The sequence below is a fragment of the Macaca mulatta genome, chromosome 16, assembly GCF_049350105.2.
Source record: "Macaca mulatta isolate MMU2019108-1 chromosome 16, T2T-MMU8v2.0, whole genome shotgun sequence".
Classification (NCBI taxonomy): Eukaryota; Metazoa; Chordata; class Mammalia; order Primates; family Cercopithecidae; genus Macaca; species Macaca mulatta.
The window spans coordinates 88,752,229-88,770,102 of record NC_133421.1 but is presented as its reverse complement, the minus strand read 5'-3'; the positions used below and the strand labels follow the sequence as shown (position 1 = coordinate 88,770,102).

The 17,874-nt window shown below is 56.0% G+C and overlaps 1 protein-coding gene across 7 annotated transcripts; it reads right to left on the bottom strand.

Moving 5' to 3' along the window:
- Positions 1-688: 688 nt before the first annotated feature.
- On the bottom strand, positions 689-12,332 carry ENGASE (endo-beta-N-acetylglucosaminidase). 7 transcript variants are annotated; one of them, XM_077973124.1, is made up of 15 exons: positions 10,486-10,636; positions 10,274-10,396; positions 9,791-9,858; positions 9,423-9,624; positions 7,667-7,815; positions 6,940-7,097; positions 6,246-6,394; positions 5,301-5,466; positions 4,258-4,361; positions 3,790-3,898; positions 3,433-3,623; positions 2,694-2,842; positions 2,040-2,148; positions 1,650-1,764; positions 689-1,450 (listed from the first exon to the last, which is right to left on the bottom strand). In XM_077973124.1, the coding sequence occupies exons 4-15, from the start codon at positions 9,539-9,541 to the stop codon at positions 1,034-1,036; spliced, it is 1,935 nt and encodes a 644-aa protein (XP_077829250.1). In that variant the 5' UTR covers positions 9,542-9,624; positions 9,791-9,858; positions 10,274-10,396; positions 10,486-10,636; the 3' UTR covers positions 689-1,033. The 7 variants fall into 7 exon arrangements, with proteins under 7 accessions (XP_077829250.1, XP_077829251.1, XP_077829253.1 ...); XM_077973125.1 differs by having other exon boundaries at positions 2,040-2,145; XM_077973127.1 differs by having other exon boundaries at positions 2,040-2,145; positions 9,423-9,620; positions 10,486-10,634.
- Between the last annotated feature and the right edge of the window lie 5,542 nt (positions 12,333-17,874).

Here is a 17,874-nt window from a genome sequence, read left to right as displayed (position 1 = left end):
GACCCTGCCTCCCTCAATCCCCCACGCACCTGTGCTGACTCCTGCTCAAGGGGTAAGCCTGGAGGTCTCCCCGGTGCTTGGACGAGGCTGAGAAGGGAGGACGTGAAGGAACCGAGTAGCTGGAAAAGCCCCCATGGGTCCTGCAGCTCCTGCACACAGGCTGGGGCTGGGCTGGCGTGGGGGGCAGGTGCTGCTTCCTGCCTGGACTGACCCGCTACCCGAGCCTGAAGGGCAGCTTGTCCAGAGCCCACAGCCTCTCGCTGGGCAGAGGCAGGGCCACAGTGCAGACTGCCCCAGAGCCACTTCCCTGCAGCCCACAGCCCGGAAGAAGGCGTAGCAGAGCCAGGGGCTGCTGCAAACGCTCCGGAGATGACCTCACACGCAGCAGCGCGGTAAATTGCCAACACCAGGAAACACGCAGCAGCTGAGGCTGGCCACGTGGAGGCACGAAGCCGGCGCCGGCTGGCCCGGAATGCCCAATCCTCAGGGAAAAGGGCCTTTCCCACCACGAGGAGGGTTCTCCGGGGCATCCTCTCCCGCCATCCCGCAGGCAGCCCCACCCCAGGAGCTGCTGTAGCTCGTCCGCATCCTTGGAAACGTCCTGGGGCCTGCTCCAAAGCCTACCTGCCACAATCTAAGAGCCTTTCTAATAGTTTCATCTGCAGGAAAGAAAATGTCATTCTCAGCATTAGCATCTTGCAGCCTATTAGGAAATACTCTTTATAGAATTTTCTCAACTTCTTCCCCTCCTTTCATTTTCACCTGGGAACCATGTACCGTGGGGAGAGACAAGGCAGAAACAGAGGGCCACTCGCCTCGCAGTAACCAACGCTGCGATCCCACGGCCTGGTTTCCTGTTCCCACCACCCCCAGCCAGAAATCCACAGCATTCAGCCAGGGGTCCTCCCCCAGCCCCGGGACCGGGGTCTCGCCGCCACTGCCGGCACGTAGCAGGTCCAGCGCAGGCCAGGAGCAGAGAGCCGGGAAGAGGCCTCAGCCGGAGGCCAGGAGACCATCCGGCTTTAGCATCCACTCATGCGGGGCCTGAATAAAGCAGAGCCGCCCTGCCCCACTCGGTCTGAGGTACCCGGAACCCTTCCTTCGGGACAGGCTCCACCAGAAACTCCACGCGACGGTCCTGACCGGGCCCAGCGGCTTCCACCAGCAGGTCCACTATCCGGTACTGGGTGGCAAAAGCCAACCCCAGGAACGTGGGCATCTCTGGCCTCGGCAGCTCCCTGCCCGGAGAGTCATCACTCGTCCCTCCCCAGTAGTGGATTCGGAAGCAACGGACTTGTGAGAGGAGGAAAGACCAGTGCAGGGTGCAGCTGAGCTGGAGTAGAGAAGGGGGCCCCTCCTGCTCAGAGGCGGCCGGCTGCCAGCGGACCTGAGAGATGGTGACAGTCTCCACCTGGGGCAGAGGGGCCAGCAGGCTGGCAGCGTCCACCACCTGGCAGGAGAGAAGGCTCAGCACGGTCGGACGCCCAGGGGCAGGGAGAGGGCGCCCCCACCCACACATTTCCCCTCCCTGACTCCTCCACCCCAGTTCCCTACGGAACCTGAGAAGGGAGCGGCCTGGGGGTAGCCTCCACCCCCACTCTAGCTGGACAAACGGCCAGCCCAGCCTGAGCCCCTCTGGGAAGCATTACCTGGATCTCTCCAAGCCGACAGGTGAAGCTCTCCTCCTCCCGACTACCTGGCGGCCGTGAGAAGCACACGAGGAGGTCTAGCAGCAGGCACCCACGCAGGCTCACCTCGTAGCAGCTGCGGGCGAAAGGGCTGATCACAGGCCGGGTTCAGCCCAGCGGCTCCGGGGTGAGCCGTCCAGAGGCCCCAAGCCACAGCAGAAGGGAGATCCGTCCCAGGGTCGGTGGGGACCCTAGGCCGACCGCAGGGCTCCCAGCAGCTGTCCTGGGCTTCCGTCTCAGAGCTGCCCAAAACCTGAAGACCAGCCCAGGGCCCCTCCATCCCTCCAGCTCTGGGGTTTCCCAACAGAGACTTGAGTGGGGTGAGGGACGTGAGGAAGGAGAGGGACTTACTGCTGGACCCAGCCCCTGCTCAGCTGCCGGCCGCAGCGGCCCACCCATCTGGCCAGCTTCGTAGGGGGCACCCGGAGGGGTCGGAGGCTGTGTCTTGAGCTTGTTTCTGCTGGAGAAAGACATGGGACTTGCAAAGGGAGAATCTCAAAGGAAAAGGCATTGAGAAGGACCGCCAAGGGAGCCGCAGGAGTGCAGAGAAGACCGCCCGGTTAGGCCAGAGGCTCACAGGTCCGGAGAAGCCACCAGGAAGGGCTCCAGAGGAGCTCGGTGAATGAAACGCATGTCTGGGCTCAGCCACGCTCTCACTCATCCCGGCATCTTCCAGCCTGCTGTCTCCCCCACCCCGTTCACTCGACCCTCTCCTCGCCATGGTCAGCAGCAAGCCTGTGTGCAGCTCAGGCCTCTGGAAGGGGCCCATGTCCACCCTGCACAGGAGCCTCAGCTGCCGACGAGGCCACAGGGCAGAGGGTGTGGCTGAGAAGTGAATCCTCCCTGTCCAGGCCTCAACCACAAGCTGCCCTGACTCCAGCAAAGGCGGGATTTACCCTCCACTGTCCACACCAGCTCCTCCCCACACCCCAGGAGCCTCTCCACACTTCTCTGCCCTGAGCTCTCCCCGCCGGGCAGAGGCAGGCCTGGGCCCCACTGCCTCACCGTTCAACACTGAGATGCCACCGATGTGGCAGCTGCTGGCATCCCCTGTGGTTAGCTCTAAAGCAACCGTGACGTCTGTGGGCCCCTCAAGCTTATACACCATGGACAGGAAAATCTTGGGTGGCACTGGGGCCTGCAGGGAAAATAACCTGGGAAGAAAGGTCCTGCGGTGAGTGCCGTGGAGAGACCACTGAGAAATTGAAGCCAGCTCCAAATTGCATCCGCCAGCCCCTCCCTCCAGGAACAGAGGACCTGGGTGCCAAACACTCCCACATCATGCTCCTGTCCGTGGCCAGGGGACAAGCCCTACCCCAAGGCCAGATTCTTTTGTGGGTTGAAAGATCTCAGTTCTGAAATACCATATGGGATTCCCTCATATGGGGCATCTAAAGTATCCAAACTCACAAATGCAGAGTAAAGGGGTGGCTTTCGGGGGCTGGGGGAGGATGGGGGGGCTAATGTGCAATGGGGAGAGTCCAGTCCTACAAGATGACACAGTTCTAGGGATCTGTCACATAGCAACGTACGCAGAATAACACTCCCGTACTGTTCACTTAAACATGGTCAAGATGGTAAATTTCATGTTAATGCATTTTTGACCACAATTTTAAAAAACCAAAAACCAGAGGTCTGTCCTCTGTCCTTGTTCTGGCCTCCACTGCCCCATCTGTCCAGTTCCACGGCCACCACGTGTGATGGGAGAAGCTGGTGGACCCACCATCCCCCATCACTCACCCACCTCACGGCCACATTTCCAACCTCCGGTGGGATCACACCCCGGACGAGCAGGGAGCTGCCTCCGTGCCAGGCATCCTCCAGGCAGCAGTGCGTCCTCACCCAGCCCCGGCCATCCCCTCCCAGCCTGTGTTCTCCAAACAAGGGCTGGATCTCCTGGGCACTCAGGTGGTACCAGGGCCCCACCGCCTCCTCCTGAAAAGGGCAGAACAGGGGCACTCAGCAGAGGCCAACAGAGCAGGTGTGCCCGGAGCGGCAGGGAAGGGCAAGACCACCACCACGCCTGCTGGCAAGTCCCAGGCTCCTCCCACCTGTCCCAGCTGAGGCCAGAGAACAGACACGGAGGGAAGACGCCACCCACCTGGCCATAGCAGACCCTCCGTGCACCCAGGCCCAGGCAGAAGGACGTGACGAACGGCAAGGAGCAGATGCTATGTGTGGGCAGATAGCGCTCCAGCCGGCCCCAGAACCTGCCAGAGATGTGGGGGCAACAGCTCGGCCCGGAGGAAGGGAGGGAGCCTCTCAGTGTCCCTCAAACTTGCTGGTGGAAACTCAAGGCCATCCTGCACCCTCCAAGACAGGACTTCTGGGAGGACTGCAGCCTCCCTGGCTACGGATATGCTGCAAACACAAGTCTGCAGGAAGCAGTCGCTGGGTTTGGTCCCTGCCTAGAAGCAGCCAGGGTGCTGGTTTCTTCCCCCATCATCCTGCCTTAACCACCCCCCGACTTAGGAAGGGTCACTAAAGAGCACAAACGTGTCCTGTCAGAGAAACCAGAAACCCTCCCTCCCATCAGCCTGCACTAAGCACCCAGGAGGGCAGGACTCACTTGTCCTGGTTCTGGAAGAAATCCTTCTTCTCGAGACACTCGTACACCCAGCCGGGGGCAAACAGAGCCACGGAGAACCCATGCTTTCGGATCAGCTCCAACGACTGAGGAGACAGAGGGCGACGCTGGGCACATCAGGACCATAGAGTCCAGACAGGCTCCTGGACACCAGTGACGTGGGGTGGGGGCTCTCAGGGCAGCTCGGAAACAGGAGGGGGAAGCTGTCCAACCCCCCTCTCCTAGCTGCACTTGGGGGCTGCTGGGCATCACCCCCATCATTCCACAAGCCGACCAGAAGAGGGCGCCGGAGAGGCGGTCAGCGATGCTGCAAGGGCAGGGGGCAGGAGCTGGACGCTAACTGGCTGTGGCCGCGCGGTCCCATCGTCCTCTGGCACACCTCATTCGATTATCAGAATCACGGGCAGTAAAGAGGCTCTTTAGTTATCGGATTAATTTACTCATTTAAAGCTAAATTAAGGGCTGAGAACATCCCTGGGGCTCTGGGAAGGGGCAGGACTGACAAGCCAGAGGCAGGCAGAGCCCTGTGCATCCCACGCCAGGGGCACCGGCCCAGTCCTGCTCCTTCCTCCGTGCTGGTATGACGCCAAAAAATGCTCCCTTGCCATGACTCCAAAGCCTGGGCGCTTCCCCCTTCCTCACCCCCGAGCGGCTGTGAGAGGCACTGCAGGCCCCTCTGCGTCTGCGCAGGCTTCCCTTGGGGGGAAGGTCAAGGAACGCAGCTGGGACAGGAGGCCTAGGCCCGCCAAGGACCAGACAGTGGAGGAACAGCGCACCTCTGTCTGGTAACACCCACACAAAAATACATTATCCAATTGTAGAAATAGCCAGGAAAGGGGTTTCAGTGGGGACACAGCTTGGCCTGGGCAGGACACCTTGTTTCTCAGTGCCACGGGGTACCCACTCTGGGAAGAAGAGCTGATGTCGTTCCTTTGAGGTGAAGACGGGAATGGAAGGTCCATGAGGAAATGAGGTCCCAGGGGAGGCACTGGGCCACTGGCCCTTGGGCGAAAACCACCACCCACCTTGTCTGTGTCGAATCGGCCTCCGACCACGTTCCCCCGAGCAAACACGTCCACACCCACGTACACGTCAGCCCGGCGCTCGCCAGCCTGCCCCAGCATCCGCTCCAAGTGCTCCTCCCGCCAGTTATAGTTGGTGAAGAAGCCGTCGCAGGAATCAAAGAAGACCCTGAGAAGCAACAAGGACCTGCTGTGAGGCCCAGGCCGAGAAGGACAGGGCCATCCCCCGCCAACCCCGCAGCCTCAGCCCTTCCCCTCCTAGTACTCAGAGGGACGGGGCCACCCCACCCCACCCCACCCACAGCAGGCTTTCCCTCCTAGAGCCCAGAGGGACAGGGCCACCCCCTCCACCTGCGCAGCCTCAGCCTTTGCCCTCCTACAACTCAGAGGCACCTATGACTCACGGGCTGGGAGCTACCTCCAGGACCTAGGACATGGCCTGTCCCCCAGGGGCAGGAAGCAACCCCAGATGGTGACCTGAAACCCTCGCCCACCATCCATGGTGTCTGCTGAGGCTCAGGATGTTAAGAGAACTCTTTGCCTTTTTGAGACGGAGTCTCGCTCTGTCGCCCAGACTGGAGTGCAGTGGCACGATCTTGGCTCACTGCAAGCTCCACCTCCCAGGTTCATGCCATTCTCCTGCTTCAGCCTCCCGAGTAGCTGGGACTACAGGCGCCCGCCACCACGCCCAGCTAATTTTTTTGTATTTTTAGTAGAGATGGGGTTTCACCGTGTTAGCCAGGATGGTCTCGATCTCCTGACCTCGTGATCCGTCCGCCTTGGCCTCCCAAAGTGCTGGGTAGGCCGCCACACCTGGCCTACCTTCTCCCTCTTTTTACCCAATGCAGTCATATATGCGCTGCCTTCATGAGGGAGATTGCGCCAGCCCCTTGCGGCACCCGCCCCTCGCAGCACCCGCCCCCTCATGGCGCCCATCGGCAGGCTCACCTGTTGTGCTGGTTGAGTTCGTCTTGCCATTTGAGCTGCCCACTCTGCACCACACTGTCATACCAGAGCACCAGGCCCCCCGGGACCTGTCGGTGCAGCTGTGTGGTCAGGTACCACAGGAAAGGAGGCGTGTTCCCCACGGCGGCCAGCTGAAAACGAGGTGAGAGCCTCGGTGAGCCCCAGATCCGTCTATCATGAGAAGTATCCGGCGCTGACAGGGGGACGCAGAGCAAACAGATCCACAGGTGAAGCTGCAGTTCTGAAAGGCCCTCCCCGCCACAGCCCCAAAAGTGGAGTCCAGCCAAACAGACGACTCCCCTTTCTTACTGTGGCAGGAAGAACATGAACGCAGAAGTCAGGAAAAGACAGAGCGCACCGAAAGGGGAGGGTGCCCTGAGAAGGAAGCCACACCCCCAGCCCAGAGCAGAGCGCGGAAAAGGAAAGGCGGGCTCACAGACAGCGCGGGAAACGTGAGAGCCGGCCAAGCACGCTTGCTGGAAACAGTCGAAGGAGATTCCGTCTCACTGCGAGTAACTAAGATTTCGGAGTTGGCACTGCCTGGGAGGCGAGAAATGGCTTACTGCTGCAACCTGCAGCCCAGGTGTGGGGCGAGGTGAGGCCAAGGAAGGAAAGAGGTGGAGGTGGGCGGCAACACAGCAAGGGGCGGGGAGGTGGGTGAGGGCTGGGCGCTCACACTCAGAGAGTTCTCGATGTTGATCAGCCAGCCATCGAAACGAAAAAACTGCGCGATCTGGACCAGCCTGTCGGCCACTGCCTGGTACGAGCGCTTGTCCCCGGCCAGGAAGGCTTCACAGAGCCTTCCCCCTTCGTTCCACTCCGTGATGAAAGTCCCTGTGAGGACAGGAGAGAAACAAGGTCGGCCACGGGAATCACCTTCCCTTGACCTGCTGGTTTTCAAAGTGAGGTTCTGGAACCGGCAGCCTCAGTATCACCTGACCACTTGGTAGACATTAAAATCCCCATATATCCATATATCCCGTGAACCAGACACTCTGCCGATGGGGACCAGCAATCCTGGTGATGGAAGCGACTGTGATTGAGGCTAAAGCCTGAGCAGCACTGTTCTGACCCAGGAATCGGCAAACCGTGGCCCCGGGCCAATGCCCGCTACTACCTGTGTTTGTAAATGCAATTTTACTGGAACATGGCCCTGCCTATTTGTTTACCTGCTGTCACTCCAATAATCACCACAGTGACTCACTGGTCTGAAACGCTGAAAATACTGTCTGGTCCTTTCCAGAAAACTCCTGCAGATGGCTGTCCTGACCAACCGAGGCGGCCCCCAGCAAGGGGCTCTGTGCACTGAGAAGCAGGCAAAGCCTGCGCCTCCTAATCACGGGGTCCCCTGGCTGGTTAGCTGAGGAGTCTGGCTGACACAGAGGTGAGTCCTTGGCTCTTACCCAGCACACAGACCCCATGCTTGTGGGCAGCGTTGGTCCAGCCCACCGGGGGGATGGTGACGGTATGGTGGCTGAAGTACACAAAGACGTCGATGCACTGCCAGTGGTAGAAAGCATAGGGAGTCTGCACCACCGAGCCCTGAATGAACCTGGGGAAAGAAACAGAATAGGGCTGGCCACGGCAGCTCATTCATGCCTTTATTCCCAGCACTTTGGGAGGCCAAGGCAGGTGGATCACTTGAGCCCAGGAGTTTAAGACCAGCCTGGGCAACATGGCAAAACCCCGTCTCTCCCCCCAAAAACTGGAAAAATTAGCCAGGTGTGGTGGTGCGCACCTGTAGTCCCAGCTACTTGGGGGGCTAAAGTGGGAGAACCGCTTGAGCCCGGGAGGTCAAGGCTGGAGTGAGCCCAGATTGCACCACTGCACTCCAGCCTGGGTGACAGAGTAAGACCCTGTCTCAAAATATAGAAAAAAAGAAACAGAGTCGGGTCCCAGGAAGCAGAATAAGGACCCAGAGACCGCAGGGTGTCCCCAAAGATTTCTCTTTAGTTCCATTCAGTCAAGACTCCCTGGAAGCCTGCTGTGTCCAAGCAAGGTGCAGGCAGGGAGGGGCAGGAACCAGCGCCACTCCCGCAGCCACAGGCAGAGCATTCTGACTGGGGCATCAGGCATTTGCCATTGCATCTAATGGACGAGCATGGCGAACCCCTGTGGGCAGATGAACAAAGGAGAGAAAGGAGGGGAAGTAGGAAGGCTCATGTCAAAGTCCCGTCTCCGGCTTCCCGCTGTATGTGGAGGGGTAGGCAGTCCCTCAGGACAGTCTCCTGGAACTCGACGGTTGGGGCTGGCAGCCGTGTGAGCTGTGCCCAAGGTTTCACCACCTGCCTCTGTCTCTACCTTGATGGTTGGCTCTGACTCAAGCCTTCCCATCAGTCACAGGGTCCAAGATTGTTTTGTGGACATGTAAAAGCACCACGTGGACTCCAATGCAGCTTTGGATGGGACATCGGCAGCTGGGGTGGGTGGGGCGTGTAACACCTCTGTGCATCAAAGCCAGAACCCAGCGACCCAGAACAGGATGAGAGCTTAAGGGAAGAAGGTGATGAACAAAAAAAACAAGTGAGGGGGTGAGGCTGGGGGCAGGCAGCTGAAGAGGACCCCCTGCCTGCCGTGCCCTGTCCCATCTACCAGCCTCCAAGTTGAGGAGGTTCAAGGAGTCAAATGATTCTAGAGCTGAAAAGGACATAAGACACTGCCTAATCCAATCTTCCCTTTTTTTTTTTTTTTTTTTTTTGAGACAGAGTCTCACTCTGTTGCCCAGGCTGGAGTGTAGTGGTGCAATCTTGGCTCACTGCAATCTCTGCCTCTCTGGTTCAAGCGATTCTCCTGCATTAGCCCCCTAAGTAGCTGGGATTACAGGCACCTACCACCACGCCTGGCTAATTTTTCTATTTTTAGTAGGGGCAGAGTTTCGCCACGTTGGCCAGGCTGGTCTCAAACTCCTGACCTCAGGTGATCCCCCTGCCTTGACTCCCAAAGTGCTGGGCCAAGCCCAGCCCAATCTTCCCTTTTTACGGATGAAACACTGGGGCCTGCCTTCCTCTCGCAGTTAGTTCAGTCCCTCCAATGCCCGTCTCCTGACTCCCCGCCCAGTGCTCTTTCTACACATGGCACTCTCTCCTGCCCCTCCAGCCCCCACCCCAGCAAAGAAAAATAATCAATGTAAGCAACATCAATGTAAGGCCAGGTCCTCACCTGTCGTCCAGATACCCCCCCATCATGTCATGACACAACAAAGTCCGGGGCCTCTGGCTGCTCAGAGGGGGCTGGCGACACGCCAGGGGCTCCAGGGCCACGTTAAAGCCATCCTCCATGCGGGGTGTCCACGCCAAGAGTTCCTCCAGCGATGACAAGTAAAAGCTGACAGGTTTGGTGGTGTCCTTGTCATAGTATCTAACTGGTCCGAGGACAGAAACATTGAGCAATTAATGGAAATTATTATAAGATTAATCGAAATGTTTTGACAATAACAGAGAAGGAACATGAGAGGGGGTGGGGGCTGACCTGCCCCAAAGCCCCAGGCGTGAAGGTGGAGTCAGTATTCAGAGCCTCTGTCTCCTCACCTGGCAGGGGGTCCGGGGAAAAACTGACCACCTCTCGAAAGACTGTCTCTTCCTCATCATCTTTGATCCTAAGCAAAGAAGGAGTTGTACGTTTATAAACAAAAACATAAATAGGCAAGAACACTTAGAAGCAAATGGGTCAGTTTCATCTAAATACAGAGGGACAGACATTCTCTGCCTTACGTTATTTAATATTAACTATAGAAACATTGTATAATGCAAGGAAGTGCCGTGTGATAGTCCTAAGGTTACCTGTATTAGCAACCAGGCCTTGGCTTCTGCAAGGACACACGTGCCAATGATTACTCCTAAGAATAAACCTTACTCTAGGCCAGAGGCAGTGGCTCATGCCTGTAATCCCAACACTTTGGAAAGCCAAGGCAGGAGGATCACCTGAGGTCAGGAGTTCAAGACCAGCCTGGCCAACATGGCAAAACCCCATCTCTACTAATACAGAAATTAGTCGGGTGTGGTGGCGCACACCTGTAATCCCAGCACCTCGGGAGGCTGAGGCAGGCAAAATCACGTGAACCCAAGAGGTGAAGGTTGCAGTAAGCCAGGATTGCGCCACTATACTCCAACTTGGGCAACAGAACGAGACTCCATCTCAAAAAACAAAAAACAAAAAATAGAATAAACCTTACCCTCTAAAGCAGCCACCCAAATACCATACTCCAAAGACCAGACATACATACTTCACAGGGTCTCCAGGATTTTCTATGGCCAAGGTGCAATATCCAAATACCAAAAGTACCAGACAGTTTCAGGTCCTAAGAGCAGAGGCCAGGCTTTCTCTATAGGCCACACTTCCCTAAGTGCCTTCCATGCTGTTCACCGATGTATGCTACAGGGGGAAAGAGTTCCTTTGGTACATTAACATGGAAAGCTCCTAAATACATCTCAAATCGCTTTCTTTTAAAAATTGATTGATTGAGAGTCTTGCTCTGTCACCCAGGCTGGAGTGAGGTGGTGAGATCTCGGCTCACTGCAACCTCCACTTCCCGGGTTCAAGGGAGTCTCCTGCCTCAGCCTCCCGAGTAGCTGGGATTACAGGTGTCTGCCACCACGCCTGACTAATTTTGTACTTTTAGTAGAGACTGAGTTTCACCATGTTGGCCAGGCTGTTCTTAAAATCCTGAACTCAGGTGAACACCCGCGTCAGCCGCCCAAGTGCTGGGATTATAGGCATGAGCCACCACGCCTGACCTAAAAACTTATTATTATTTTAAGAGCAGTAAGAAGACACTGCAGTGGCTATTTATGGGCCACGGCACCAACATTGAGATTCTCTAAATCTACCAACGCCCAAGGCCACTTCTTTGCTCACTGAGCTGACATCTGCCATCACCCCACTGCCATTCAGAGGCCTGTTGCAAAGAGTCCTCTGTAACATCTGCCACCACCAAACACTGACCCAGGGCCTCCAGAATGACATTGGGAGACCCCAACAACTGCAGGGGTGGGGGACAGATTCAAACAGAGATGCCCAGAAGTTGTTCCTCTCCACTTTCCTTTTCCGAAGCCCCCTCCCTTGTCGATGTCCTTATACTTCAGCCGCCCCTCCCAGGCCTTCTCAGAACAATCCCACACCAGGTCACCTTTGTCACCTGTCATTCCCCACTAGGAGGGAAAAAGCCATCTCCACATTCCTCCTGTCCCAAAATACCTTTCCCAGCAGCCAGCCTCCATCCCATCCTCATGAGATCTGAAAAGCTCAGCAGTCTCACTGCTTTGGGTTTAGAAACAGCTACGGCTGCTGTTTCTGGAAGCCATGTCTGTGTTTCTAACTTTTCCCCCCACAACGTACCGAGGGGGAGGTTTACTGGGCGGGCAGGTGCCCCCCAAAGGAAGGAAGCCCAGCCCAGAGGCGCATGTTCCTCCCTTTCTATCTCTGTGCTTTGGCCCTTTCTGTTCCCCCCAGTTGGATACCCTACTCCCCATTCTCCACCTACTGAAGGCTTCCTCCTCCCCAAAGACTCAGTTCTAGTGTCACCCCTGCAGGAGGCCACCCCCTCCACCAGCCGGCATCCACTGAGCCATGAGCACCGCCGCCGGGATCTTCCGCATAGACCAGCGACGTGGGAGGCAGGGGTCTGGCCGGGGCCCCGGGATTCCCGCCGGGCCCCGTGGCCACTCGAGTTTGCACCCGCATTTCTGAGATGGACGGAGGTCAGGCACGGGGGCCGGAGGCCGCTGCCCGGCAGTGGCGCGGGGACGGAAGGACTGACCGAGCGGAGGGGCGCTGCCACCCGCTGTCCCCTGCTGTGCACGGAGCAGACACAGGCGCCGGCCCCTCGCCCCTCGGCGCGCCCGTGCGGGGGAACCTCGGGCCCCAGGGCCACGGACTCTCAGCCCCGCGGATCGGGTCTCACACGGGCCCCACAGCCCCACCTCCTCCCCGGCCGCCGCCGCCGCGGCCGCGGTTCCTGCTCCTCCTGCTCCTCCTGCAGCTGCCGCCCCCGCCGCCGCCGGGCAGCCGACCGGGTGACCGTCACCGCCGCGGCCTCCATGACACCGTCCGCGCCCGCCGAGAGCCAATCGCAGGCCCGGACCCGCCCCCGCGCCGCGCTCGGCCAATGGGAAGTGCGCAGCGCTGACGCCGCCCTGGGACGGGACTCCGGGCCGACTCTGGCCAGCTGCCCCCCGGCGGGGACTTTGTAGCGGCGACAGGCCGGGGGCGGGGCCGAGGACGGGGCGGGGCTGTGAGGGGCGGGGCCTGGGCGAGTTCTGAGCCCGGGGTTCGTCGTCGTCGTTGTTGCTGTTGCCCATTATTGGATTTGAGTCCACGGTTCTAGAAGGCTCTAGAAGGCTTCCGAAGGCCCCAGTCTGCAAGTTCTCTTTTTAGCCTCACCAGCCTCCTTTGCAAGCAAATTGAGGTGTATCCCGGAGAGATTAAGCAATCTCCCAAAGGGCACAAAGTCAGCAAATGGTGGAAATGAGACTTTAACTCATGCGGCTAATCCCTATTAAAAGATAATTTTCAGACCGGGCGCGGTGGCTCTGGTCTGTGATCCCAGCACTTTGGGAGGCCGAGGCGGGCGGATCACCTGAAGTCAAGAGTTCGAGACCAGCCTGGCCAACGTGGTGAAAACCCATCTCTACTAAAAATACAAAAATTAGCCGGGTGTGGTGGTGCATGCCTGTAATCCCAGCTACCCAAGAGGCTGAGACTGGAGAATAGCTGGAACCCGGGAGGCAGAGGCTGCAATGAGCCGAGATGGTGCCATTGCACTCCAGCCTGGGTGGGTGACAGAGGGAGACTCCGTCAAAAAAAAAAAAAAAAAAAAAAATGAAAGGTTAGTAGGTTAGTATCCGGCCACGTGGAAGCTGGTGTCCTATGTAGGATGCATAGTTTTCCAGTGAAACACAGATTTCTTTCTACAGCCCCACGCCTGTGCTTGACGGTAGTAGTTGCTCTGCCCCTAAGCGTGCAGGGCCTGGAGTGGCTCCTCTACAAGAGTGGCACTGCCCAGCATCTTAGGCACAGAAGGAGTTCACAGGAAACATGATAGAACAGAGCCCTGAGAAGCCAGAACTCAAGGCTGGGCCCCACAGGGCAAGCCAAGGCTCTCCTCCCTCCAGGCCCAAACATTCCTCCACAATTAGGAGCTTCCAGTGCTGGGCTGCAGCTGCCGCCCAAGCCAAGTTGACTGGGCCTTTATTATCGTTGCAGACTTTGAACTTTATGAGGCTCCAAGCTTCCATAAATGCCGACGGTGGGAGCTATGACTAAGGTTGTTGAATATGGGCCATGGTGCAGGCCAGCCAGTTAGGCAAGAAGGACGGGCCCATCAGAAGCAGGAGACGCTGACCCATGGGGAGGACAGAGATGGCAAAGGCCTCTTCTCTGGGGCTTCAGCCCTGGGAAGCTTGCAGTGAGCGAGGGCAGTGGATCAGCAGGCTCCCTCCTGCTGTGTTCAGGGTGCACCAGACGTGGACAGTCGTGATTTGGTGTGCATCTAACCGGGTGTTCCCAAGCCCTCACCTCCGGTTTACCAATAAAAATAGATAAACTTTCATCCTACCCAGGTTAGAACAGTTCTAAGGGATACTTTGAACAGCCCTTGGGTAATGTTCAGTCTCTGGGAGAAAATATGCCCAAACCTCCCTTCTCTTCTCTCCTTTCCAAAGAGTAGGCACCTGGTCTAGAAGAGCAAGAAGGCGAAGGCCGCCCTGCACGCCCCTGAGGACAGAGAAGACTCAGATCTTATGGCGTCTTGTTAGCCCCTGTGGCTCGTGGTCTCTTTGGGCGTCAGGCCAAGACTGGAGGGGCCCTGTCTGCCTTGAGGTCACATTGGCTCACGCTGGAGCTCTGGACCCATTTGAGGCCTGAGTGGGTCCTCTAAATCCTAACCTTCTAGGGTTTCCAGATAAAATACGGAGCAATCAGTTAAATATGAATTCCAAATAAATGACACATGGGACATAGGACAAGCTTATATTAAAAAGTGATTGCGGCCGGGCACAGTGGCTGAAGCCTGTAATCCCAGCACTTTGGGAGGCCGAGACGGGTGGATCACGAGGTCAGGAGATCGAGACCATCCTGGCTAACACGGTGAAACCCCGTCTCTACTAAAAAATACAAAAAACTAGCCGGGTGAGTTGGCAGGCGCCTGTAGTTCCAGCTACTTGGGAGGCTGAGGCAGGAGAATGGTGTAAACCCGGGAGGCAGAGCTTGCAGTGAGCTGAGATCTGGCCACTGCACTCCAGCCCGGGTGACAGAGTGAGACTCTCCGTCTCAAAAAAAAAAAAAAAAAAAGTGATTGCATATTTATCTAAAATTCAAACTGAACTAGGATGCTGTCTATGCATTTGCTAAATGTGGCATCCCTACCTGTGAATCTGAACTACAGACTCGGCAGAGCCACCTGCCCTGTTTCAGGGGCCCCTCTGACACCTCCCTGCGGGCTCTCAGCTGTCCTGGGCTCTGCCCACACCCGTACAGGAAGGCTGGTTGGTTTGGGACAGCTGAGCCTCGGGCCTCCGTGCCTGACCATGTGGGGCCGCAGTGCGTGCACTTGCCTCTGCGCCACCCCTCAGCCATGCCCAGAGCACCCAGAGTGGGGAACTAGATTCACATCTGCTTGCTCTGCCTTCCTCTGCCTCCTCCCTCATGGCCTCCGGGGCAGCCAGAAATGAGAATCAGGTGAGTGGACACCACCTGGCGCCCGGGGTTGGTTGCTGATATGCTGAAGAGTGTGGCAGGAACTAATTGTCCCCAATATTCCTTCCGAGCCTGTCCTTTAGGAAAGGAAGACCCACGTTTTTGCTGACTACATGGTAACCCAGATAAAGACAATATTCTCCAGCGGCAGCACTTACTCTTGCCACGTGTACTTACGAGTAAGTTGTGGTTTATGAAACAAGAAACAAAGTGATAAGTACAATTTTGGTTGTGCCTGCAAAACAAAGGGGGCATGCCCTCCACCTTTCCTTCCTCGCTTCTGTTGGTCACCAACTGGGTGCAAGGATGTGAAGGCAGGAACTGCAGCAACCATCTGAGACCATGAGATGGAAGTCACTGGTGGAAAGGGTAGGAGGGGGCCTAGGTCCCCAACAGCAAGACCAGTGTTGCCCTGGGCTGGTTATGTCTGGACTTTTTTTTTTTTTTTTTTTTTTTTGGAGACAGAGTCTGACTCTGTCGTCCGGGCTGGAGCTCAGTGGCGTGATCTTGGCACACTGCAACCTCCAGCTCCTGGGTTCAAGTGATTCTCCTGCCTCAGCCTCCCAAGTACCTGGGATTACAGGCGCCCACCACCACGCCTGGCTGATTTTTTGTATTTTTAGTGGAGACAGGGTTTCACCATGTTGGCCTGGCTGATCTCGAACTCCCACCTCAGCCTCCTGAATAGCTGTAAGTACAGGCGCCCACCACCATGCCAAGCTAATTTTTTTTTTTTTTTTTTTTTTTGAGATGGAGTCTTGCTCTGTCATCAGGCTGATCTGCCCACCTCAGTCTCCCAAAGTGCTGGGATTACAGGCATGAGCCACCACTCCCGGCCAGCCCAGACTCTTAAATGAGAGAAATATCCTTCTGTCTTGTTTAAGCTAGTACTATCTTGGTGTTTTTACAGTAGCTAAATCTAACTAAGATGAGTGGGGTAAATCCTGGAATTTAGACAAACCTCTGAAAACAGCAGCCTGCTTGCAAGGCTGGTATCTTTTTTTTTTTGTTATTCAAAATCTTCTTACCTTGTTCGTTGTCGTTGCATTCCTTCTGCAATAAATCTCACTGTCCCTTCATTCAGATACATGTCTCAGACCAGTTGGAGGAAAAACAAAAAACACATGTAAAACTGTCAAGGCTGGACGCGGTGTCTTACGCCTGTAATTCCAGCACGTTGGGAGGCCAAGGCAGGAGGATTGATTGCTTGAGCAGACTTGGAAACCAGCCTGGGCAACATGGAGAAATCCCATCTCTCCAAAAAATACAAAAAACTAGCCTGGGCCAGGCACGGTGGCTCACACCTGTAATCCTAGCACTTTGGAAGGCAGAGGTGGGCGGATCACTTGAGGTCAGGAGATTGAGACCATCCTGGCCAACATGGTGAAACTCCGTCTCTACTAAAATACAAAAAAGCAGCCAGGCATGGTGGCGTGCAACCAGAGTCCCAGCTACTTGGAAGGCTGAGACACGGGAATCAGCTGAACCCGAGAGGCAGAGGTTGCAGTGAGCTGCGATCATGCCACTGCACTCTAGCCTGATGACAGAGCAAGACTCCATCTCAAAAAAAAAAAAAAAAAAAATTAGCCTGGCGTGGTGGTGTGCACCTGTACTCCTAGCTACGCAGGAGGTTGAGGTGGGAGGATCACTTGAGCCTGGGGAGTCGAGGCTGCAGTGAACCATGATTGTGCCACTGCACTGCAGCCCAGGCAACAGATTGAGATCCTGTCTCAAAAAAAAAAAAAAAGAAAGAAAAAGAAAAAGAAAAGAAAAGGAAGAAAGAAAAAGAACTTTTCAACCATCACTCCCTTTCTCCTTGCTACTCAGTAAAGGCTTAATGAACGAAAGAAAGCTGTGGTTATGGCTGGCCCCTGGCTCCAGCCCCCCAACTCACCTTTATACCCACTGGAGGCTGCGCCCGGGTACCTACTGGAAAGTCCTGTCTGCCTGCACACCTCCACCTGTGAACACACACTCACTCCTCAATAATACAGTGACACTACCTGGGATGCCTGCCCTGGTCATTTTCCCTCGTATTATTATTGCAATTGCACAAATATTTGTTAAACAGAAATTATGGGAGCCCATTATTTTGGACTGAGCTCCTGCACTAGGCTCCAACAGACCACCCCAAACCAAGATGGAGTCACTTGTGCTAAACGCCACGTATCATGAAACCGAAGCCTTGAGGAAGCAGATAGTTCCCAAAACAGACACGTTTTTCCTGAAAACAGGAGATTCCAGTCTACGTAAGTCAGTATAATAAGGAAGTCCCCTCCGCTTTAACCTTTACCAAAGAAACGCAATGGTAACCAACTGACGTTTTTCCTCTGGTTCCGTTTCCTTGTTCCCATCTCACAAAACCCGCTGTCTGCCATTGACCAATGGAAGCTCTTACTCCATGTTGTAGAAGGAAAGCTGCCCCAATTCATGAATCTCAAATAAAAGCCAATTAGATTTATAACTAAATGTGTTATAATTTTGTCTTTTGACACATGGCATTCATTTTCTCCTTTTAAAATTTCAGGCCGGGCGCGGTGGCTCACGCCTGTAATCCCAGCACTTTGGGAGGCCGAGGCGGGCGGATCACAAGGTCAGGAGATCGAGACCACGGTGAAACCCCGTCTCTACTAAAAATACAAAAAATTAGCCGGGTGCGGTTGTGGGCGCCTGTAGTCCCAGCTACTCGGGAGGCTGAGGCAGGAGAATGGCGTGAACCCGGGAGGCGGAGCTTGCAGTGAGCCGAGATCGCGCCACTGCACTCCAGCCTGGGCAACAGAGCGAGACTCCGTCTCAAAAAAAAAAAATAAATAAATAAAATAAAATAAAATAAAACAAAATTTCAAAGCGTTGCAGATGGAATTCATGCTCCTTTTCATCCGCCTACCTCTTGCTTTCCATACTTCCCCCTCAATAGTCC

Excerpts from the sequence above, each read along its gene's own strand:
- ENGASE (XM_015120490.3), bottom strand. The coding sequence starts at position 12,300 with ATGGAGGCCGCGGCGGTGACGGTCACCCGGTCGGCTGCCCGGCGGCGG. Across the intron at positions 9,625-9,790 it reads TTCCCCGGACCCCCTGCCAG|TTAGATACTATGACAAGGAC; the intron begins GTGAGGAGACAG and ends TCCTCGGACCAG. Across the intron at positions 4,362-5,300 it reads GCCGATTCGACACAGACAAG|TCGTTGGAGCTGATCCGAAA; the intron begins GTGGGTGGTGGT and ends CTGTCTCCTCAG.